Source organism: Microcebus murinus, chromosome 12, assembly GCF_040939455.1.
Source record: "Microcebus murinus isolate Inina chromosome 12, M.murinus_Inina_mat1.0, whole genome shotgun sequence".
Lineage (NCBI taxonomy): Eukaryota > Metazoa > Chordata > Mammalia > Primates > Cheirogaleidae > Microcebus > Microcebus murinus.
The window spans coordinates 29,566,832-29,591,857 of record NC_134115.1 but is presented as its reverse complement, the minus strand read 5'-3'; the positions used below and the strand labels follow the sequence as shown (position 1 = coordinate 29,591,857).

Genomic DNA, 25,026 nt, shown 5'->3' with positions numbered 1-25,026 from the left:
TACATCATATGAAGTCAATTTGCTACTTTTATTTGGATTGGATATGCACATTTGGTTTTATGAGGGGAAAAAACATTGTCATATTTCATCAAGCTAGAAAATCTGTTACCAGTGAACGATCATTTCTTTTCCTGAACCTTGGAACATTGTTTCAGGATTTTCAGAGAAACTCAGTCAATAGCTTAGCGCTTGGTTAGTGTGCTGGGATGGCACTTTTCCGTATCTGGCATCCCACATGGGCATACCTTCACTGCATTAGATATTGACAGAGAAAACGTGAGTTGGCTGAGAGAATTCTGGGATGGAAGGTTCAGAAATAAATTTGTAGGGCCTTCTGAAAATCAGTATAGGATGTGCAGAACGTTGTGGGGATAGTGGAAGACATGATGCGGCATTCTCCCTGAAAGCTTGTTGTGTAAGAGATAATCTGAAGTCCTGACAAGAGTTATACCACCCTCCCTTGCCCCCAAACTACACACCCATCCACTCACACACACACACACAAACACATGCTCACGCGCACCGGGACCATTTTATCCCTCACTGGCTCTTTCAGCCCCTTGCCTAAGGCTTTTAATATTCATGAACCCATAAAAATGTCAGAAACCTAAAAACAATTATGAGCTCCCAAATGAAGAAATCTGCAACAACAGCATGATTAACTGCCTTACTGAATATGTATAAAGTGCAACATGTTGTCGCTTTATTATTAAATTTAATATTCAGGAAATCACCATAACACTTGAAAATAATTTGCAGGATATATTTTCTCATTTGGAAAGGATTCCCGAGTGTGCATGAGCCATGAGAAATCATTGCCAATAGTCAATTAAATGAGTGACTTGTAGCCTCATCATTTTAAAAGCAAAATTATAAAAATTCTTTCAAGATTCTTTTGGAGCAAAAAGGAGATTTTTTTTTTATGTGAGACGTGGATGTATTTTAATATGTTTGGTATGATGGGGGTGGGGCTTCATGCACATACACACAGAATTCCCCACCACTGATTGCTATTGGGCAGGGCACATAGTTGGAGCAAAATGAAATGTGCTGTTGAAAGTCACCTTCAACAGCTCAAAGACTAAAAGGCTTTTAGGTCCACCTTCTGCCATGTGACCATCTCAGAAGGGTGGAGTCCACTCTCTGCTACACCAGTGATGTCTTTAATTTTATCCTAAACTTTTAATTGTCCCATGTATTTATTTGATCCCACTGGTCTTTCAAGGACCTAGTTCTGAAATATAAATCATGTTTCACAACCATGTGGGAGGAATCTGTGTTCTGAGGGACCCCATGGTGTTTGCATGAAATAAGCAAATGTCTTTAAGTACTTACTCTGTGCCAGACAGAGCCCTCGCCCTCCAGGGGCTCACAGATTAGAGGGGGAGGCAGATGTCCCAACGTCTAATGCAGTACCCTGTGCTGAGTGTCTAACTGTGGGGTTTGCAGTGGCAGCACAAAGAAGAGATTGGCCAGATTAACTGGGAAGTAAGGAAGGAGCCTGAGTCCTGTGGGGGATGGATCAAGAGTGTGCTGGTATCTTCCATCTGTCCCCAAGATCCCCACTGCATTCTTCTCCCACTCCCTGTCCTGCAGGCTGACCTCTAGGGACTGTCAACAAGCTGCCCTTCCCTTCAGATTTTAGATGGGCTTGGACAGTTGAGAACACTGCAGGTATCAGACAGAGGGGGGCTTGCTGGGTCATAGGAATTCTCAAATAATGCTCTGGAGTGAGTGTACCAATTTATAATCCTGCCCTTTGGGTATGGGTTTTCCCATGACACTCCCAGCAACACTTGGTATTATTAGATTTTTTTTTTTTTCTTTTTGGCTAATGTGATGGATGTGACATTATATCTGGCTCTTGTTTTAATTTTCATTTCCCTGATTTACTATATAGTTTAATATTGGCCAATTAGTCTTTCTCCTCTGTGAATTGCTTAGGTTATTTGAGTTTTTCTTATTAGCTTACAGGACTTGTTTATTTTGGTTGACTATTATTAACCCTTCAATTGTATGCATGGTAACTATCTTCTCTCAGTATATGGCTTACCGCCTTTTCAAGTGTCTTTGACAAATAGAAATTTTTAAATAATTTTCAATGTGATTGTATTTATCAACATTTTCCTTAAGTTTAGACCCAACTTATAGGGTATTCTGTCCATTCTTCCTTTTCTCCTGCCTCGTAGAACACTGGGGCCGGACAGTGAGGTCCTTGTGGTCCTGCTGAAACCGAGTCCAGTACAAAACAGCAGAGCAAGGAACAGGAGTTTGTTTTGGGAAAAATGATAATGCCGTACTATTTCAGTGCATACTTCTATCTCACAGAATTACTGTTGCTCATAGAATGGTGAGGCAGCATTATGCAAATACTAGTTTTCTCTGGTCTTTGTTCTTCTTTTAGAGTATCTATTTGTAGTTGCTGTATATTCATTCAATGCCCAATGTCTAGGTGTCCCTTCCCTTCTATCTTATGACATAGATCCGATAATATTTCCATATACCATCTAGGAAAACATGCTTATTGAATCCATAAAAGAAAACAATCAAAAATATTTTCAGAAACATAAGAAGCTTTGTTTTGCTGAAGTCTTTTATCTCCTGGTTTGGAGCCATCATGTAAGTTCCTTCTTAATCACTGTTAGTCTGTAGGAGTTAACAGACCGATTCTAAATCTCCCAAGGTATTATATAAGCTTTTTTTTTTTTTTTCTTTAAACCTCAATAAGGGGTCTGCATAAGTCAGAAAACACAAAGCAAAAACAAAACAAAAAGATAAGAAGAGAATTCAGGTTTTGCTATTCTGAGAGCAATCTCGTGGGAAGCTGAAGCACAGCTGAACCATCGTCCCTTAACTGTCTCTCAGCTAAGCGTGAGCACTTGGGACTTAAAATTCCCCAGCCCTAGACCCTCAGCATTTTTTTTTCTTTTCTTTTAAAATAATCAGAACCAGAAATAGTTTACATCAAAGTGCTCAAGCATCAAGGTTGTAAACATAGACACCTGTTAATTCCCCAGATATGAGTTTCCAGATTATTTAATAGTTTAAGAGAGAGAACCTGTGGTTGTTTTAATTTTACATATTTTTTCTCCAGGATCTTTGCTCAATTTCCTAAAGTCAACTTTTTTCTTTCAAGTCAAGTTGGGATCTTCAGAAATCTGCCTGCCTTAAGTTGCCTAACAAAATTTAAAATCTAACTAGGAAGTGTCCTCTGCTTTCCCCCATGACACCTACCTGAAAATGCAGAAGCTTCTAGGTAAAGTGGCAAAGGCCTCTGGGTTTGGGGTCCACCTTTGTTTGTATTATAATTGGTCAAAATCTAGAAGCTTAAAGCGAGCATGAGACATGTGGTTCTCTTTTACTTTTTAAAATATTGTTTAAATGATATATTTATTTCCCTTTGGGTTAAATGAAAGATCCAATACTAAGAACAGTGATAATGTAATTCTGTAGGCCATTTCACAGTTGTTATAGCACTTTGTTTTCCTTATCTATCCCATTTGATCCTCACAGCCTCTTTGATAAGGCAGGCAAGGGAGGAGTTATATAATATTTGAGTTTTGAGGTTTGGGTCAGGCAGAGATAACACAGGCTCCAGAACCAAGCAGCACTCTGCTAAAAACTTATATATATATATGGTTAAAAAACTTTTGTAGTCATCTTAGTATGATAGACTCACGTTTTATGTTTATTTTACCTAAAAAGTGTGAGTTGTTCCATGCAAAAACCTGGTTTAAGGGTAGACTTTAAGATTGCCCTTAGAAAACCAGGCTTAGCTGAACTCTGCCCCTTTTGTATTTATGGCCTGAGCAGGCTTTCTTAAAAAGGCTTTTAAAGTGAAAGCTCTTATAAGCTTTTTACCACAGAGCCTGCCCCAGCCACATCAAAGAAGGGATCCGGGAGTGAACTCATCGATGCGAAGATATTGACGAACTGATATGAGGCTTGTTTTGTTAAATGTCTGCTAGACATTAACCAGCATCTCCAGGATGCTGTTAAACTCCATCTTCAGCGGTTTGTTTCTCAGAATTACGTAAACGTGGCCGTTCAGACATGCGCTTAGTTATAAACACTGCAGAGGGCTTTTTCTTTTAAATAAACTTTTAATTGAAGTTTAATGTACATGCAGCGAAAGCACAACCCCTAAGCTCGAGGAATTTGCACAAAACAGACACACCCATGGAACCAGATGGTAATCTGGTTCAAGAAACAGAATATTTACTGATTCAATCTCATTACTTGTTATTAAACTAAACAAATAAATAAATAAATCAAAGAAGCAGAATATTACTCTTGAAGCTTCTTTGTTCCTCATTCTAATCACTTCTTTGTATTTCCTCTCCGGAGATAATCACTATCCTGTCTTCTACCATCAATGACTAGTTTTGTCTATTTTTGAACTATATATAAATGGAATAATACTGTATATATTCCTCTGTATCTGGCTTCTTTCACTCAATGTTATATTTATGAGATACATTCACATTGTAGTTTGTTTATTTTTGTTGTTCTATGATATTCCTTTGTGTGAATATACCACCTTGAATAAATTCACCACACTCGGTACTAATTTGCATACCGTTAGCAGTGCATGAGAGTTCCACATCTTCACCAGCACTTGGCAACATCACTCTTTTCAACTAGTTTTGTGGATATTTAGTGATATTTCACTGTGGTTTTTAATTTGTGTTTCCCAGATTGCTAATGATGGTGAGCATCTTTTCACATGCTAATTTGTTATTTGCATACCCTCTTTTGTAAAGTACCTATTCAAACTCTTACCCATATCATTAGGGTTATCTGCTTTAAAAAAAAAGTTATAGGAGTTTTAAAAATGTAAACTGCATATAAATCCTCTGTTGTATGTATGTGATGCAGATATTTCTCCTGGTCTGCAGTTGAAGGCTTTTTAAAAAGGGGCTGAGAGTTCAATGTGTACAAAATGTACTGTGGGCTCTTCTTGGCTCTCAGAAAAGTAGACATTTGAAGACAAAGGAAGAGAGGAGAGATCTGGATCTCATTCTCTTTAAATTTATCACAACTTTCTTGAAGCAGGATTCGGAGAGCAGCTGAGTATGCCTCATGCACTTGATATGATCAGTCTGTGTTTATTTGGCTACCCTCTTGCAAGCTAGAAGAGAGTCATCAATGTGCTATTCCAGCAAATTATCATACATAATAATATAGTGCTTTGCGTTAATAAATACTTGAATACCTACTATGGACCTGCACTGTGCAGCATGCTGAAAGCACAAAGATAGGTATGTCAGCACCCCTACATTTACTGAGCTTTCAGGGCACATTTAGGGCACTTTTTGTATCTACTCTCCTATTTTATCATATGAGGGTAGGGTGACCATCAGACTGGTAAAATAAAATTAATGTGTGCTTCTGCTCCTCAAACTTTGATTCTCATTTAGTCACTGCCCTAATTCTTTAAGATCTGTAATTCTAAGATATGCCTTTTCTCATCCTAATAGCCCCACCAATCAATACCTGAAGAAATTCTCGTTTCTCAAAATGACTAACATAAAACATACAGAAATGACTTAGTTATATTTTTAAGGAAGCTACAAGGAGAAAAGACCATAAAATAGATATACTTAGCCCCCTGCTATCTAACAATCCTTTTAATAACCCCTTAAATAATAGCTATTAGTCAACTAAAATCATATAGCATTTATTGAGGGCAAGTCTGTAAGATGCTATGTTAGCTTAGACATTGAAGGAGACGTAAGACATGTAAGGTACAGTCCCTGCCCTCAAACATCTTTTACACATTGGTGGTGGTGATAGCATGTGTATGTGGAGGGAAAGTGTTAAGGAGGTACACAACATATAAAGTGACAATATGAACACAAAAACCCATCCCAAGTGACAGGAAGCTTAGCTGCAGGAAGGATCATGTTGGATTGATTGCAACGAGGAGGAAAGGATTGCATTTATTAAGATAGTGTAGCTGCTACTATAAAACTAGCCCCAAGATGTATTGTGGCTCAAACACACAAAAAAAGGTTATGTCTCAATTATCAAAAGTTAAAAACAGGTGTTCCTGATTGGTAGTTGACTCTGCTTCAAATGGTAATTCAGAGAGCCAGATCCTTCCATTCTTCAACATATGGCTTTTAAGATTGCTGGGCTTATTCACATCAAGCTGGCAGAAGGAGAAAGAATATGGAAAATGGGAAGTTTTTCTAGCCAGACCTGAAATAGGAGTTCCATTGGCTAGAACTCAGTCACATGGCCACAGCTAATTGCAAGGGACCTTGAGAAGTGTAGTCTAACTATGTGTTCAAGAAAATGAGAGATGTGTTTGTTGACCACCTGTTAGTTTTTTCCACAGGCTTTGAATGCTTTTGTCCTCTCCAAAATTCATGTTGAAACTTAATTCCCTCCAAACTCCAGGTGTTGCCAATGTGATAGTATTAAAAGGTGATAGTATTTAAGAGGTGATTAGGCCATCAGGGCTCCTTTATCATTAATGGGATTAAGGTCCTTATGAAAGAGGCTTTACATAGCATTTGGCTAGCTTGCCCTTCTGCCTTTGCCATGTGAGGATGCAGCAAGAAGGCCCTCACCAGACCAGGTGCTGCTGCCTTGATCTTGGATTTCCCAGTCCCTAGAACTGTGAGAAATAAATTTTTCTTCTTTATAAATTCCCCAATATCAGCTATCTCATTATAGCAGCACAAAATGGACTAAGACAGGCTTTATGATAGCAGGCCATTTAAGATAGGTTTTCAGGCAATTTGAAGTATTTTGACAGAGATTGGAAAGAAGGATGAATTCAGGTAAAATGAATAGCATAAAGAAGGATAAGCAATATATTGATATAACAACAGCAACAACATGCAGGGGCATTTTGGACAACAGTTTGTTAGGAGCATAGACTATATAGTTAGTGGTATGGGAGAACCTGTTGGAAAACTATGTTGAGACTATTTCCAACCTGAAGTTATATTTCTAGAGGTTTTAAAATCCAGACTAAGGAGCTTATATCCAGCTTGTTCTTCTGGTCACCAGGGCTCATTCCCACTTGCAGAACAACTGTGGCCCAGATTGGTTTTCTTTTTTTTCCTTCATACTCTAGGCTTTCCTAGGAAGTAAGATCTCATGTTTCTTTCAAACACATAGTGTCAGCCAGTTAGGGAGATGGGTTCAGATCCTCAGCATGGGCAGCATCATTTTGAGCCTTTGTACTAGAGGATTTCAGAGATTCCAGGGGCCTCCTGCCAAAAACCAGTCTAATGCATGGTATCTGCTGAATACTGTGTAAGGGATGAATCCCAAATATAGGGAGGGAGGAGGGGAGGGGGAATTCCTTTTGGACCCTAAGACACAATCAGCTTGTGGTCAGGATCCTGGAATTTGATTACCCATTTTGTTATTTTGGCTTGCATAGCTGCAACTGTGGCTCACAGTTATAAAAGTATCCGGTCCTTTAAAATCCAGCCACAGCCTTAAGCTTGATGACCTCCTGACAGTGATTAATTGGGAAGGGTGGGAGCTGGGGAAATCCTTTCTCCTCCCTTCAGACCTGCCAACTTGGCTTTGAACCTAGAGGAATGTTTTGGTCAGAGAATAGATATCCCCACGCCCTCTACCCTCTCTCTCACCCTCACCTCTGCCCCACATTGCATGTTCTATTTGCTATTCATATGCATTCATCTTTGCTAAATTAACTTTGACCCAGGCTTTACTATAATATGTGCTGCCCCTGGCAGGCTTCTGTGTGATATATTCTTCCTCCCTGGAGCTTCTGGCCATGAAATTAATGGCTCTGAAATTTTACCTTTGCTCTACAGTTTGGGGAGGGTTTCTTCCATTGTCTCTACCAAGATGTAAGCATGACTGCGTATCTTTCTTAAACCATTGAAAAAGAAAGACAGAATCTTTGAAGCAACAGTGAACCTCCTAAAAGCTATTTCTTTTCTAAGCAAACTTGAAAGAGGAAGCACACAATTTTTCACTCCTGATCACTTTCATTATTTTTTGAATTTGTGGAAAGGCAGATGTTCATTTTCCCATGGCAAGGGTTTCTAGATTTTTTTCCTTTAGTTGGGCACAAAACAAATCTAAAGGAGTCACTACGACATTGTGTCTCTTATCCTATGTGCGTCTTTCTCCCTCGTCTTCCTCAAGATCTTTATTTATCCTTCTCTGGCCACCCTCTGCACTCACAGCCTTCGAATAACTAACCCTTGATGATGGTGGGCATTTGGTGTTTTTCTCTTTTGGTTGCTTGCATATGTGGAAGGTGAAACTCTTCAGGCCAGTGTCTGTGGAACCAGCACATTCTCTAGCATTCTTTGAGATCTATGTCCTTCTTCAAGCACTGAGACATTTGGAAAGACAGCATGGTGTGTTGGAATGCAAAGTGAGCAGAAATTAAGCAGACTTGGAACAGTCTGAGTCTTGAGACCTTGAAACAAAATGTGTTTCCTGTCTGAGCCCCTGAGCTCAAGTGATCCTTTTGCCTCAGCTTCCTGAGTAGCTGGGAATACAGGTATGTACCAGCATGCCTGGCTAATCTTTTAAAACTTTTTTGTAGAGACAGGGTCTTGCTATGTTGCTCAGGCTGATCTTGAACTCCTGGCCTTAAGAGATCCTCCCACTGCAGTCTCCCCAAGTGCTAAGGTTACAGGTGCGAGCGACTACACCCAGCCACTTTCTGCCTTTAAGATCAAAAGTTGCATTCAAGATCAACACCTATGGGGGAGTGAGGAAGAGGGACTGAACAGAAAGAAGTTGGCCCGAAATGTAGTCACAACAAAGACCTCAGCCAGCCTGTGGGGAGCTCTGGAGCTGAAATGGCCCCGTGGAGCTGTGCTAAATTGGTGCAGGGAGGGCAGGACTTCATATTCCATCGTTGGCCAGTCATTGCATGTGGGTTGACTCATTTTGAGTGAGACATCTCTCTTTAGCAGAGGCAGGGGGCCACATCTGTGAGGAGTTAGACATCAACATTCCTAGCAGCTGGGAGAATGAGTATTCTAGTCCTAAATATCTAAGGTGTGTGTGTTGCGGGGAGAGGAGGTGAATCTGAGCAGTGCACCACAGTGTTCATGACATATCATTAGTAATTTCTAGGAGTTGAATTATTGGTTCACTTGATGTGGGTAAGTTCCTCTGTAATAGATATTGTCGAACAATATTCCAAAGTGTTTTTACCCAAATACCATTTAAATTTAGATTGTGATAATCCCCAAGTGAACTCTTTCCAAAAAGATAAAGAAAAATTTATAAAAGGTAAACAAATGTAAAAATATTATTTTAATATTTTCTATATCATGGAGAAAGGAAAACTGAGAACCATTGGAATAAGCTATTATTTTCTAACTTCTGACTCGATGTCCTGAAAACCATCACCATTGCTCAAGTTGTTCTGAAATCTAGTTATGGAATAAGTAGATCCTAAAGAGTTCTTAGTCTGTTGAACAAAGAAAGAAAATAAGGTATATGAATTGACTGTTGTCTCAAATTTCATTTTTCAGGGTGGCCAAGTCAATGAAGATCCCTGTGTATGAGACGCCAGCTGGATGGAGATTCTTCTCAAATCTGATGGACTCAGGACGGTGCTCTCTGTGTGGAGAAGAGAGCTTTGGCACCGGTAGGCTTAGTAGGGTTGATGTTCATGGGGAGAGTGGCTGCAGCTCTCTGTGACTTCAGTCTGAAGATTTGTGATTCTGTGAATGAAAGGCTAGAGGAAGAGTTAATTAGAGGCCAAAAAAAAAAAAAAAAAAAAATTAGAGAAACCTAGTAGGATGTTGCCCATTTTGTTTCTTCTTTTAAATAATATTTCTTATTTTTCAATTATGGAAATTTTTTAAAATGTAAAAGAGTAGGGAGAATATTATATTGAACCCCTATGTGCCTATCACCCAGTTTCAACGATCATCAACTTTACCTCTACCTTCATCCACAAGGGGAGTCCTCCTTCTTTATTATGAAGCAATCCCCTGTAGCTTATTGATTTAGCCATAAATATTTCAATGTGCATTTTTTAAATATAAGGGCTCTTTAGAAAAAAACATATAACAACAGTACCATTGTCACACCTAAAATGTTAAAAAGATAGTTTCTTTTTTCAATACTTTAAATATGTCACTCCATTGTCTTCCAGCTTACAGTTTCCAAGAAATCTGATGTAATTCTTATCTTTATTCCTCTGCATGTAAAGTACCACACTCCTCCCCCATCAATCCTCTCCCTTTGGTTTCCTTTTTTTTTTTTTAATCTTTGGTTTTATTATATGTTTAGGAGTGAGTGAGTGTGTGTGTGTGTTTAGCTCTGCTTAGGGTTCTCTTGGATTCTTGGCTGTGTCATTTGTTGTTATTCATTACTTTTAGAAAATACTCAGCCACTATCTTTTTGAATATTTCCTTCCCCATTCTCAGACTTTTCTTTTTCTGAGGCTTCAGTTACACATGTTAGATAACTTGTGACTATAAGTGCTGCCTCAGAGCTCTTTATCATTGTTTGACTTGTTTGATTCTTTTTTTACTTTGTGTTTCAGTTTAGATAATAGCTATTGGAATACCTTTAAGTTTACCAAATTCTTTCCTTAGCTATGTCCAATTTGCTGATGAGCTTGTTGAAGGAATTCTTCTTCTCTGATAGTGTGTTTTTTATTTCTAGCATTTATCTTTAACTCTTTTTTATAATTTCCATCTCTCTTTTTTTTTAGTTTTCTTTTTTTTTTATTTCAGCATATTATGGGGGTACAGATTTTAAGGTTTCAATAAATGCCCATTTCCTCCCTCCCCCCACAAGTTATAATTTCCATCTCTCTAATGAAATTCCCCATCTGTTTATGTATTATCTTTTCCATTCGATAATTTAATATATTAAACACGGTTATTTTAAACTCTCTGATAGTTCTAATATATCTGGTTCATCTATGACTCTCGTTCTGCTGATTACTTCATCTCTTGACAATTGTTTTCTTTTTTCTTTTTGCAGATCTCATTTTTTTTTGTTGTTGTTTAATGTTGGACAGTACATAAATAAGAAAAGTAGATATTCAAATAAATGGTATTTACACCCAGAAATGGGCACACCTCTTCTTTGGTGCAATTAGTGTAAGAAAGTTCAGTTAATCTAGTCAGGAGTTTAGCTGGGTTTGGGTTTTACTGTTTCTGTTACAACCTTCAGTGTACCACAGGCTTCACAATCCTCCAGCACTGGGATTTATTTTTTACCATGGCCTGAAACTGAGGTTGAAGTGCTAGAAAGGTTTTTTTTTAAGTGTTCTTGCTCCCCTCCCCTCAGCTTTTAGCAATCACTGCATGTCTATGACACAAAATAGAGCTCTATCACCAGGCTCTTAAACCTCTGCAGTGACAGCAACCTCTGCTTAGTATTGGTTTAGGATTATGAGCCCAAGAAGATTTCCTACCTCTCCCCAGGGGCAGAGGGTTTTTTACTTTTGCCCCTCCCTCAGTAGCAATAGACTTTTTTTTTTTTTTAATCTATGTGCTTCAAAACATTCTTTTGTAATTGAGATTTTATTGGTTGTGTTGAGGATCAATACAGACATTTCAATCTGTACACACTTCTTAACATTCGTACTGAAAATCTAAAAAGCCATTTATTTTCATTCTTTTTAAAACAGTTATTCCAGTGACTTTCCAGCTTAAAATTTGGAGACAAATTTTCCTTAAGAGGATATCAAGTACTAGTATCTTCAAATGTTGATAAGCTGTTACATAAGTCCCAGCAATAGATCTTTGCCTGGGCCTGTGGGATGAGAAGGTTTTCAGTCTGTATACCAGGAGCTAAAGCTTTTGTGTCATGTCAGGGAAGGATTTGGGGAAGCAGAAAGGCTTCGTGCCTGTCTCCAAGCAGCAGCTGACTGTCTCCAATATGGCTACATCACCAAGTCTCCCTCCGTGCCTCCAGTTTCTTCTGAGCACCTAGTGGTGGTCTGTACGAGAGAACTTGGGAGCGTGTCCTTGTATTTTGGGACTCAAAGTGATTTTAAACGAACATGATAGACTACAGTTGGGCTTTAAAAAAATTTTTTTAACTCAAGTTATTTCTTACTATTTGTACAGTAGCCCCCTCTTTCTCCTGCACTTTGCCAAAGGTGAGACCGTTTTTTGTGTCCTGTCTCTCCTTAAAGTGGCTTGTCACTCTTTGGAATTTACTTTATTGCTTTGTCATCTCAGATTTCTGAGTTCAAACAAAGTTATTATTTTGTACATTTCTTGGCCTTTCTTCATTGCTAGGATAGTGATGACTTTCTCTTGAAGATTTTCATATCTTAAAAAGTAGTACACAAGTGGAACTTCAAAGTAATTTCTTAATAATTTCCCTTAGCCTCATTTCCTTCCCCTCATTAATGGTTTGTTCTAATTGGATCTAAAAGATCTCACATTGTAATTGGTTGATATGTCTCTTAAGTCTCTTTTAATCTGCATTTCTTTCTTCTATGTTTTCCCCTTATTCATTCATTGAAGAAACTGGGTCATATGTCTTAGAGTACTTTGAATAGTTTTGATTTTGATGCTGCTGTCCTTATTTTCCTTTCCAATTTGTTTAGTGTTACATGAAAAAAAAACAGCTGTTGATTAGTATGCTTTTTCTCTAGCTTGCAACCCCGTTAGCACATTCTGTTATTAATTATAGTATTTTCTTTTTTAAAACTCTACATACTTTGGGGACTTTTTTTGTTGCACAGTCATACGATATATGACTAAAAATTTTTTGTATGTTTTTTAATATTTACAGCCTTTATTTTGTATTCTTATTGCATTAGCTATTATCTTTAAAATATTATTAAATAAATGTTAACTAGCTCATAATTTTAATGGAAATGGGTTTAGTATTTTACTGTCTATTTTGACCATTGCTTTTTAATATTGGTAAAATTTTGATCATGCTTGTATAGATTAATGTTTCTTTTCCTGTTTTACTTAGAGTCAGATTAGAAAAGACTGCTGGATTTATCAGGTACCCTATCAGAAGCTAGTGATATACTTGTTCTTTATTTTTCTTATGTGAACATAATAAAATGTCATAATTGATTTTCTGATATCAAATAATACTTGGATTTCTGAGAATAAGACCTATTTGGTCATGCTTAAACATATTGCAGCAAAATCGCTATAAACAATCATCATCTTTCAGATCATGTTGGGTCATGAAGGAATTTCTTCCTGGGATATTTTCTCCTCTTACCCAAATCAATCAGACCCTAGCAGCATTATCATTAATAGTTCCAGAAGAATGGCATGCATCTTTGTTTCCTTGGACAAAAAGAGACCACAAAAAGAGACCAATCAAACTCTCTCAAGTATTGTTTTTTGAACTCAGGATGCATAGATGAAAGCTCTGCTTGGGACAGCTCAAACTGTCATACCCTTTTTCTGCTGAGGCCTTAACAAATATTTTCCTTCCTCTTTGGTCTTCCGTGTGCTTAAACCAGTGAGCATTATTCAAAAAGCTAGAAATTATATATTGCATATAATAGTTCTGACCACTAGTTAGTAAAATAAAGCAAATCTAGCAACTGGAATGAAAACTGCTAAGTCTAGGTTGGCCCTTCCTCTCTGTCTCCATAAGCATTTATTGAGTGCTAACAACATATTGTATCCTTCTAGTCTCTTTAATGAAAGAGATAAATATTACATGTGTAAACCATGTTACACTCTCAGTAATGAATATTTGCTTAATTCAAATTAATAAATATTTATTCAGTGCTTACAGAATACAAGGCACTGTATTGGATGGTAGATTGAATACAAGATGCTCAAGACCACACCTTTAAGTACTTCTAAGTTCTTTAGGGTACGTAATAAGAAAGATGCACATAAGACTGTTCTACAAAATTTTAAGGTGCCACAGTGGAGGAGTAGAAAATATGCCATGGGAGATGAGAAAAGGAGAAAGTGCTTTGGACTGGGGGTTTAAAGTTAACTTCATGAAAGAGATGGAAGGTAAGATAGCACTTAGAGAATGTGGAGGATTTGTATGCACAGAGAAGAAAAGAGCAAGGACTTGGCAGATGGAGAGAACAATGTCAAGCAAGGAATAGAGGTGGGAGATCAGGGGATGTGTTGTCAGTAGCCAATTGTTCAGATTTCCTAGAGCAGTGTTTTTCCAAATATGGATCAAGACTCATTTGGGATCATGAGATTAATACAATATCACAAACAGCTTTAAAATATATTAATAGAAGAATAGAATCTATCTGAGTACATTGCATTTAGTCAAGATATTATTTTGAAAATTTGATGTCTGTATATAAATATGCACACATGCATATATGTGTATGGGAGGTCTTAAGACAAAATGTAATTATTGTAGATAATCATCAAAAAGGTCTTAAAAATACTGGTCTATAGCAGCAGTCGATGAACTTTTTTCATAAAGGACCAGATAGTAAATATTTTAGGCTTTGGGGGCCAAGAGGCCACATACGGTCTCTGTCAAAATTACTCAACTGTGCTACTGTAGCACAAAAGCAGCTATACACAATATGTAAACAGATGAGCATGGTTGTGTTCCAATAAAGCGTTGAATACAAAAAATGAGCATAAGTCTAGATGTGGCCCATGAGCTGTAGTTGCTAACCTCTGACATACAAGGTAGGGTAGAGGAGGGCGTATCAAAGCAGTACCGGAAATACTGGTGAGGAGGGCCCATTTTTGCAGCCCTCTTCTGTGCTTCTTGGCTGCTGGGACTTGACTCAACTGGAAATAGGACGTCATGTTCTGCACAGAGGGAAGGTCAGCTTGCGGGCACTTCTCAGCAAGCTTTGCTTTCAGACAGCTAGCTGATAGTGACATGTAGGCTGGACTGGACGGGAATTTTAAAAGTCTCTCATGCTTATGGTTTTCTATCATATTCTTTTCAAGAAGCACGAGAGATTTTTCAATGTATAGGGCTCAGCAGTAAATGACCACTAGAAAGCCTGAAGGAACCAGACCACTCAGGCTTGGAAGGAGAAAGTGGCTTCATTCTGTTCTTGCACTGGACTTCCCGGCTCAGTTCCTGGGGAAGCCCTGGGCTGTCTGTGTCAGAATCACGAGGGAAGCTTGTTAAAAATTCAGATTTTCTATCCCACCCCTACTTTGAATCCTTAGCAAGGGATTTTAATTAAGTATCCTCAAGTAATTCTGACATGTAGCCAGGAATAGGAAGCGTTGCTTAAGTGAAAACGAGTATTTTTGCTTTTCATGACGGTTAGTAGCAAGAATGTGCCTGAGCTGCCACACCAAGTTTCTTCTGGGCAGTGCAGAGGCACAGGAATGAAAGGTTGGTGACCCACATTCAAGACCCTTGCCTGCTGCTTGTGGACAAGCCATGTGGCCTCTCTGACTCTCATTTCCAACCTGTTAAGGTCAGCTGATCATAGGAGCTCTCTAATTTAGGATATGGTTTTCACAATTGAATGAGCTAATTATAGGGGGAGAAATGGAGAGATGGAAAGATTCTAGCCCTGAGACTGGGGAGAAGCTTCTAAAATTTATCCAAGCTTTCTCAAGTAGAGGCCTTTTCCAGCATCCCTGGGCCATGAAGCTGTGTACCAACCTCCAGGAATGCATAATCTAATGCCAAGAGAGCTTGGAGCTTGAAAATAAGGTTCTGCCTCAGGCTCAAGAATGCCAAGCCTTTGCCCAGGGCTAGATTCACCAGAAGCAAGAGACATCCCAAATGAAAATTTCCCTTGCCGACATCTCGAGCTCCTGGAACTTGCCAAAGTGACAAGCTGGTGACAGGATCAGTGTTCAGCCTTCTTTCCTGTGGAAAGCTTCAGGTCCTGGACAATAGGAAACCTGTATTATTGCTCTGTTAAAAAACCACGGTCATTTAAAAAGCCAAGTAAGTCATCTTTTGTGCTAGGACCAGGTAGTCACCCATTTCCTGGGAAGAGTCTCAGAAAACTGCTTTATATGGGGAAAGGAGAACGCTTTGTAAATCCTCAGATAGAAGATTTTTCATCTAAATGGCAGTCTGGTTACTTCTCTAAGGTTCCAAATTTAACGGAATCTGGCCTTGTTCCCATACACACAGAAGATGTACTAAAATACTAAAACTAAGATATAAAAAACCAAAAAGTTTGAAATTTGGGGGCAGGCATTTGTTGAAAATGTTTTACTGTTTCCCATTATTGTCATCAGGTTTCTAAGAAGCCATACCATTGTCAGAGTATAGGAGTTGTCACAGGCCAGAGCTTGTTCCTCTATGGGTAACACTGCAGTATTGTTCTCTTTGTGAATACCTGGAAGATCTCCAAGCCTGACTACCATCTTCAGTAGTACTATGACTTTTATTATGTATTTTTTAAAAACTAGTGTCAATAATCACACAAATTTGCCAACTAAAATCAAGTAATACAGCACTTATTGTTTCCAAGAAAGTACTGTATGTTGAGTTTTTCACAATAATAGCATTTCTTTTAATGAGGACTTAGCATGTGCTGGGGCATTCATTCTTAAGCCTTTTGTGTGTACCCATCTCTTCCAGGAAATTCGAAATTGAATCCAGATCATCTAGCATTAACATGATTTGTCCATAATTGTCACACCAAGTTTTTCCACTGTGAACTCTAAAGGACAGCCTGGTGTTCTTGAAGTTGGCCGTTATCAGTTTCTAGCACAACAACAAGGGGCCCAGAGTGCGTATGTATTCCAAGTCACAGGAAGTCTTGAGTATCTTTCCAGTCTTTTGAGGTTTGCCGGATTCCTCTGCTTCTATGCATGGATTCCATGCAGGTGCTGTATATGTCCCGTGGACAGGGGCCACGTCTGTCTTGTTCGGCTATATTTCTGTGATTCCAAGTAAATGTTTGTACGATAGATGGAAGGGTAGAAGGGTGAATGGAAGAAAGGACAGAAGGCCGGGAAGGTAGGTGGATGGAGGGAAGGAAGGAAAGAAAAAAGGAACAAAGAATTTTCACTTTAGTATTTCTTCCTTGCCTTATTAGTAGTTATACAAGTTGGTCTGTCCGGAAAGTATGCAGCCATTGTTAATATATGGAGAAGGTGGCCGGGCGCGGTGGCTCACGCCTGTAATCCTAGCACTCTGGGAGGCCGAGGCGGGTGGATTGCTCGAGGTCGGGAGTTCGAAACCAGCCTGAGCAAGAGCGAGACCCCGTCTCTACTATAAATAGAAAGAAATTAATTGGCCAACTGATATGTATATAAAAAATTAGCCGGGCATGGTGGCGCATGCCTGTAGTCCCAGCTACTTGGGAGGCTGAGACAGAAGGATTGCTTGAGCCCAGGAGTTTGAGGTTGCTGTGAGCTAGGCTGATGCCATGGCACTCACTCTAGCCTGGGCAACAAAGTGAGACTCTGTCTCAAAAAAAAAAAATATATATATATATATATATATATGGAGAAGGGTTTGCCTGACATTGACATAACCTGCCAGCCCAGGAGAGTAGACTGGGATGCGCATGCGTGAACAGTGATGCCCTCACTATACTATTCTGTGGGGTGCTAGACGCTGCTGAGTGTGCATGTGTACTGTGTGGCTATCGCATTTAAAATGACTGAGTAGAGCAATGAATCTGCATCAAATTTTGTGTTAAGCTTGCACATTCCTCTACAGAAACTATTCAGATGATTCAAAAAGCTTTCAGGGACAATGCAATGAGGGCAGCACAAATAAAAGTGTGACATAAATGCTTGCAAAGATGGTCGAGAATCTGTTGAAAGGCCTGTAACAAGCAGAACACCTGAGAATGTTGAACGTGTACTGGTTAAGAGATGCTGGGAGAACTGTGTAAGGTCCCAAGGTGCCTATTTTGAAAGGGACTGAGGCGTCATTGTCCTGTGTACAATGTTTCTTGTATCTTGTATCTTCTTCAATAAATGTCTCTATTTTTCATATTATATGGCTGGATATTTTCTGGACAGACCTCATATTTTTATCATTCTTAAAGTAGATATATTTCTAAAGATCTAGGCATTTGGGTATCCCAAGATATGGCAGATTCACAGAAACAAGACCACACAAATACAGCCCAGTTAGAAGGAGGTGGGAAGGGATATTATGAATTATAGTAAAGTCAGAATTTTGTAAAATTGAAAAATAAAGTTTTGATATTTTTAATTGTCATATAGTTATTAGCAACAAATTAATATGTCTGTGGTTATGGACAATAACTTAGAAATAGCCATGTTGGACAGTGGGCAAGGTTGCAGCTTTAGTGATCTTTTGTATATACTAAATCTTTACTGCCTTTAGAATAGTCATTCTGTGCTCTCTTGTCTTACGATTTATATTGGTGGCTTATTCTCCAGTTATTTTGTGAATGAACGTTTTATTTCCCTCGACAGTTGTACAGTTTATAACACTTTCAGGGCCATACTTCTTCCTTTATTTCTATGTCACATATGAACAATGTACATCCCAACTCAAGATTGGGCTCACAGTAGTGCTTCTGCACAAATATTGAATAGGTTTAACTGTCTCTTATTTATAAAACTATTTTATATTTTTCAAAAGGTAAAATAAAGAAAAACTTCAGTCCATTCCCTATTTAGACGGTCCTTAACTCTACATTTGGATGTTTTCACATCTTCCTGATCTCTAGGACAGAGAAAGAGGCCCATATATCTGTGAATTTTAGATTATTGAGCTCCTACCATATTTCTTTTTTTTAATTTTTTTTATTTCAGCATATTATGGGGGTACAGATTTTAAGGTTTCAATAAATGCCCATTTCTCCCCCTCCCCCCAAAAGTCTGAGTCTCCATCATGACCATCCCCCAGATGGTGCACATCTCACTCATTATGTATGTATATACCCTCTTTTTTTTTTTTTTTTTGACTTGTGGCCAGTGCATGTACATTTGGCCGGGTTGCAAATGTGGAGTTAGAAGGCTGCAAGGACAGCATTATCAGCACGAGGAGAGCAGTTTCTCTGTGGGGCTGTTTGAAACAGGCTGTGTGCACATGTACGCTTCAATCTAGGCCAGGCCAGAGCACAGAGGTGCTGTCATTCACGTCCCCACGAGCCTCCTTGTAAAGTCCTAAAATTGAAACTCCCCCCTGGGCCCTCTGCAAACTGTACATCCCTGTGCTGGGAAACAGAGCTCTCACCTAGTGTGGGAAGAATGTTTCCATCATGTAAGATCCTTTTGTTGGGATCTCCATGGCCTTAGTTCCATGGACCTTTCAATTAATCCTCCAAGCCAATAAAAAGTGGCAAGAGGGAGTGTCGAGTGACACCTAAGCGTGGAGCAGAAACAAAGCAATGGGGCTTCTGAGGCTGTGTCCACACTTACCTGTATATCCTGAGACTGGGAGTCCTGGGACATCATGGCCTTTGGTCATAGATTGGAGACTTCCAAACTGAAGGAAGGGTTTCTTTTCACAGTGTCTATTAAGGGACTTTGAACAAGGAGACCTATCCCTTGGGATTTAGATGCAATCCCCAAAATTGTGTTTGGCAGATTCCCATACTCTGGGAGATTACTAGTTGCTAGGTGTGCTAGGTGGCGGCCCCATTAAGAACAGAGTACAGTAACTCTACAGTGACAGGTCTTCAACCTTAAACCCAGTGGAGAGATTTCTGGTTCAGCATATGACCTCTCAAGGAACGATTCTTAGAGTTCTGTTGTTCCATCTGCCTTGGTAACAAAGAAATGGGATGAGATATATGAGCTAGGAGGTCCCACTATCTTTAACTTTTTGTGCTGGTGTGCTCGGGTAAGGGCAGCGTGTCAGCTGGCTGGCCATAATATTGTTAACACTCCCTCCTCTGGGATGGCTTGGTTGTCTAGGGCATGTGCTGATAAAATGGTGACTTTGCCAAGTTGGCAAAATCTTCAGTTTTCCAGATGAAAAGGGCAGGCAGAAATCATGACACTGAAGCGGATTCCAGTGAGAACCACCCACCTGAGGGAGGCTGGTGGCATCCTCGGAACTAGAGACCAATGGCCACTTGCCCTTAGCAACACATTCAAGCAAAAAGGGGAAGAGGCCTATCTGACTACCCCTAAGCACTCTGCTCCAGACACGAGACCATGTGAATACTCTTCTCCTAAAGCAGTGGCTCCCAACCCTCGCTGCCTAGGAGAATCACTCAAAAAATCTTTAAAAAAAAAAAAAAAGCAAAAAACAAAAATAACAACTCTTATTTTATTGGCCCAGCTGGTGCCTCAGCACTTCTGTTTTGTCAAAGTTTTTTAGGTGATTCTAATACGCAGTCCAGGGTTGAAAATTGCTAACCTATGGTACAACTTGCAGGCAGCAACAGGTGAAAATTGACTCATGTTTTTCTAATTGACAAATTTAGAATTTCCTGACTGGAGTTTCAGCTGTGATGACTGGACCTGTTAATAACATGCACGATGCTTTATTGAGTGGATTTGTCCACACTGGGATTTCCATTTGAAGAGAACTCGAGATGATTGAGTGTTCTCTTGTTTTTCCCTTTTTCTTTTGTGAGGGCAATATATTTATGGGTGTCCTATCTAGCTCAAGCAACATTGTTTTAAAGTCTGAGAAAATTCAAAGCTTAATTTGGGTAAAGGGGGAATTAGTGATATATTTCTGATGAGAAAAAAAATAGGCACCCCTCCCCCCCTTCTTTTGTACCAGTTTTTGCTGGAGTCAAGGAAGAGCTGAGCCCTGCTCTGGTGTTTGACGGGAAAAGGCTGCTCCACAGGCTGTTCAGAGGAAGGCCGAGTGGGCTCTGGGCGGGGCTCGGGTGGGTGGAGAAAGGCAAGGTGAGCGGTACTTAGAGCTTTGGGAATATAGGCAAATGCTTCCTGCAGCGTCATGAACCAGGTGGCAAGCTCCGGCTGTACCATCAGCCAGGAATCTAGAGGAAGCAAGCTTCCAAAATTGTGCTAATGTCATCCAGCACTAGGAAGACATGAGCTCGCAAGCCATGGAAAGCTGGGGAGGAACCTTAAATGCATATCACTAAATGAAAGAAGCCAATCTGAAAAGGCTACACACCATATGAGTCCAACTATATGACATTCTGGAAAAGGCAGAATATTTCTTCAAATATGAATTTCTGCACATCATTGAGAACTTAAAAAGTTTATTTTTTTCTTATGAAAATAATACACTTATTATGGAAAAACTACAAAGAAAATGGAGGGAAAAATATCTGCAATTCTACCATTTCAGAGATAAATACCCACGTTAATGGTTTGGTGTATATCCTTCTGTTGTTTACTTGTGCACACGTATGTATCTATAAACATATATGTGCATATATTTTTCTACAAAAATGTACTGAGTATTCTTTTTTGGTAAAGTGATTTTTGTATTTATTAAAATTGAATGACCATCATTCTATGTTACTGAAGATTGTATTCAATACTTTATATACACGACAAGCTTTTGTGTGGATTTTCCACGATATCCTATTGTTCAACGATTAATATTTATTTTTCCAATTCTTCTTTATTCTCTAAGCTACTTCATGGAATTTCCTTTTGACTAAAGGTTAAGAAATAGAATAGCTGGGTCCAAAGCTGAGTGATATTTTATAGACTGTTGATCATTATCATTATCGCTAAATCATTATCATCATATCGTTAACTATCTCCACCAAACTATGTTCATTCACACTGGCACTTCACCGGTACTAGGACTTCTCCTTCCCCACCCAACTTTTGCTAACTGACAGGCCCCACATGGTATCTCATGTTGTGGACTATTCTTTGGCCACAGTGAAATTGAACATTTATTGACTATTAGTATCTTTCTCTGAAAATTGATTGCTTGTTCCCTATCACATAGTTTTCTCTTGCAGTTCCCCTTTTCGTATTGAATTATACAAATGTTTTAAAAACATATAAACTCTGTTAGCACTGCCATATATAGTGTGTAGCATTTCTCCCCTCTGCTTTTACTCTATCTACAGCGGGGTTTTAGAAAACCATTTGATGCCAGTGTTTTCCGGCATTTCTTGTTTACTATACCTGTCACAGGTAAAGCATTATAGTTCACTGGCCTTAAGGAGTTCTTCCAGAAGCCCCTCCAAAGCACACTGTGATCATCCGGTGGAAACATCTGTGCAATTGAAACATCCTTAATGTCTCTGTCCCAAACTCAAAGAACTATAAAGAGCACACTTAATTTTACTTGATCATTGGCCCCTTATTAATCTTGGAAAATTTTAATGTGTAGGCAAGCATATCCAAGCCAGCTCACAAGTTACTGTGCAATTGGTTCCAAATGATTGAGGTGGAGGGTTTTTTTTTTTTTTTTTTTTCCTAGCTAAAAGAACTTTGTCTCTCTACCACTAAATTATGACATGTTATCTCCCAAACTTAACAGCATCCAGTGGTTCTATCTCTAGGTAATGCAACCCAGCTGGGGATCCAAGGTATGCAAAGCCCATGCTTTAGAACAAAAGGGTATTTTTCACTAGCCAGTAAATAAAAGTGCTTTTTTTTTCAGCTATAAAAGGACAAAAGGTTTTGAAATGATCCCACTGGGCAGGGTTTCCTAGACTTGTTTTTTTGGCGGTCGGCCATGGAGCTAACTTAGAGTCTTCCAAACTTCTTCCATTTTTGTAGCAGTGTGAGGATTTCGCTGGATGAGACTAGAGTCACTTCGTGGTACAACGACTAATGCCCAGGGTGCTCTTAACGTAGAGGCAGCCACAATGGGACATCAAGCAGGGGCATCAGAAGACCATTGATCAGTGTGCACAAAGACCTAAAAACTTGAACATTTTCCCTTTTTATTTAAATAACTTCATTGCTCCCTCTGGGTTATATGTTTTCCTCCTCTAGAAACATGTAATACTGTAAATTCTTGTTACAACAAGAACAGTAAATGGTCTATAGCTTCAGTTAGAAGTTGACAACGACGTTTAACTTAACTAAGGTGTTGTTTTATCCCATTTTCAAGGTTTTAATAGCTCTGTGACATCAGGTCTGCCCTGTTGATTTTCCACATATGTTTCATAGTCCTAAAACCCAAGGTTGCTGTTGTCCATTCTTATTGCCCTGTTGCAAGAAGGATTGCTCCATGCCCTGGACTAAGTCTCGTTTCTTAAGACACTACTATTACTAGAGTTAGAGGACAAAATTATACGCATACCTGAGAACAATTTGTCAAAGCATTTATTGAGGAATTGTCACTGTGTAGGTACTTTATGTGAATTACCAACGACAAAATCAACAACAACAACTTGTGATATCGCAGTCACTGTTCTAAATACCTATGCATATTTAGTCACTTAATCCTGACAGTAACCCTGGGGGGTAGAGGCTATGATTGTTCCTATGTTACAGACAGGTATAGAAAACAAAGGCAAGTGGGAGAGCCAGGATTTGAACATGATAAATCTCACTCTAGAACCCACCCTCTTTGATTAAATTGATACAACAATACTGCAAAATTGGCGATGGTGTCCACATTTTACAGATGGGAAGCTGGGCTCAGAGAGGTTTAATAACTGTGTAGTAACTTTCCACACACCTGTGAAGTAGTAGAGTTTGGTTTAAACCCTAATTCTAAAGCCTTCTCCAGGGTTCTGACACTACAACATGTTTCTTTGTATTCATTTCAGAGGGAGCTTACTACTGGCCAATAGATGCTTAAATGGGCCTGTGCCAAACTCTTCTGGTTTCCCGTTGCACAGGAAGCTAGCTGTTTAGACTGCACTCTTCATGGCATGAATGACACGATAAGAACTGCCTCAACTCTTTCTGTATAAACAGCTGTAGGATTTAGCTTGTGGGCTCATTCCTGCCTCAGGGACTTTGCACTTGCTGTCCCTTGGCTTGGAATACGTCATCCCCAGATCTTGGCATAGCCAACTCCTTCTTCTCAGGTGTCACCTCAGATGTTGTCACCTCAGTGTGCTGGACCTAACTCCCTGCATCAGTCTCCTGGGGCTGCCATGACAAATCGCCACAAACGAGGTGGCTTAAAACAATGGAGATGTTATTCTTTCACAGTTATGCAGGCCAGAAGTCTAAAGCCAAGGTGCTGGCAGGGCCATGCTTCTACTAACGGTGCTAGGGGAGGATCCTTCCTTGTCTCATTCAGTTTCTGGTGGCTCCACGTGCTCCGTAGCTTGTGGCACTGTAACTCCAATCTCTGTGTTGTCTGCACAGCTTACTCCTCTGTACTCCTATAAGAACACTTGCCATTGGATTTAGGGCCCACCTGGATAATCTAGATGAGATTGGCATAATCTCATTTCAAGATCTCTAGTTTAATTACACCTGCAAAGACTGTTTCCCCAAATAAGGTCACAGTCATCGGTTCTGGGTGGACCTATCTTTTGGGGTTGGGGGCCCACCATTCAACCTTAGGTAAAGTCACCCTTCTTGCTGTTATGCTCTGTGACATCACCACTCCCTGTATTTTCTTCAAAGAACTTGTCCTTATTTGATGCATCTTGTTCTATCTGTCTTCTTTTGCTTGTCTCCACCTACTTGAATTTATGAGTAAAGAGCTGTCTTTTTCACTGCTGTGTCCCTAGCATGTAGAGCAATGCTTGCTATATGGTACAGATCACTGAATATCTACTGAATAAAGGAATGAAATCACTGGACTAATGTGATGTCGACTTGGCTCTTTGATCACTTCAACAATTTCCAGGGTTTTATTTTTTGTTATTTTGTGTTATTTGGATTTCAGTTGCAGAAATGCAAATATATTATGGGACATATATTTGGTATAATGGGTAAATGTATCCAGCCATTTCAATATAACATTCAATCACTAACTGGTCTTCTTAGCTCGGTTAGCTTTTACTTTGGCCCCAGAACTGAATCCTCAGCTGAGTGTTTCTTTCTCCCTTAGGCTCTGACCACCTCCGAGAGAAAGACGGTCTCTGGGCTGTCTTGGTCTGGCTCTCCATTATCGCTGCCCGGAAGCAGAGTGTGGAGGAAATTGTTCGAGATCACTGGGCCAAATTTGGCCGCCACTACTATTGCAGGTGAGGCGGAGGGGAAGGATTTCTGGACGGACACTGGGGAACTACTCTTAGAGCAGGTTTCTAAAACTGATGGGCTAGAACCTTAAAAAGAAGGCATGTTTCAGGAAGACAGGTCACCCTTGATAGAGGGTTGAGGGTGACAT

General features: G+C 39.4%; 1 protein-coding gene across 1 annotated transcript in view; it reads left to right on the top strand.

The window, feature by feature from the left end:
• PGM5 (phosphoglucomutase 5) overlaps nt 1-25,026 on the top strand; it is a 164,055-nt gene that overhangs the window by 89,928 nt on the left and 49,101 nt on the right. The window contains exons 7-8 of the mRNA XM_012737040.3: nt 9,495-9,610; nt 24,748-24,883. Coding sequence (XP_012592494.1) covers nt 9,495-9,610; nt 24,748-24,883 — 252 coding nt within the window. The remainder of the gene's footprint in view (nt 1-9,494; nt 9,611-24,747; nt 24,884-25,026) is intronic.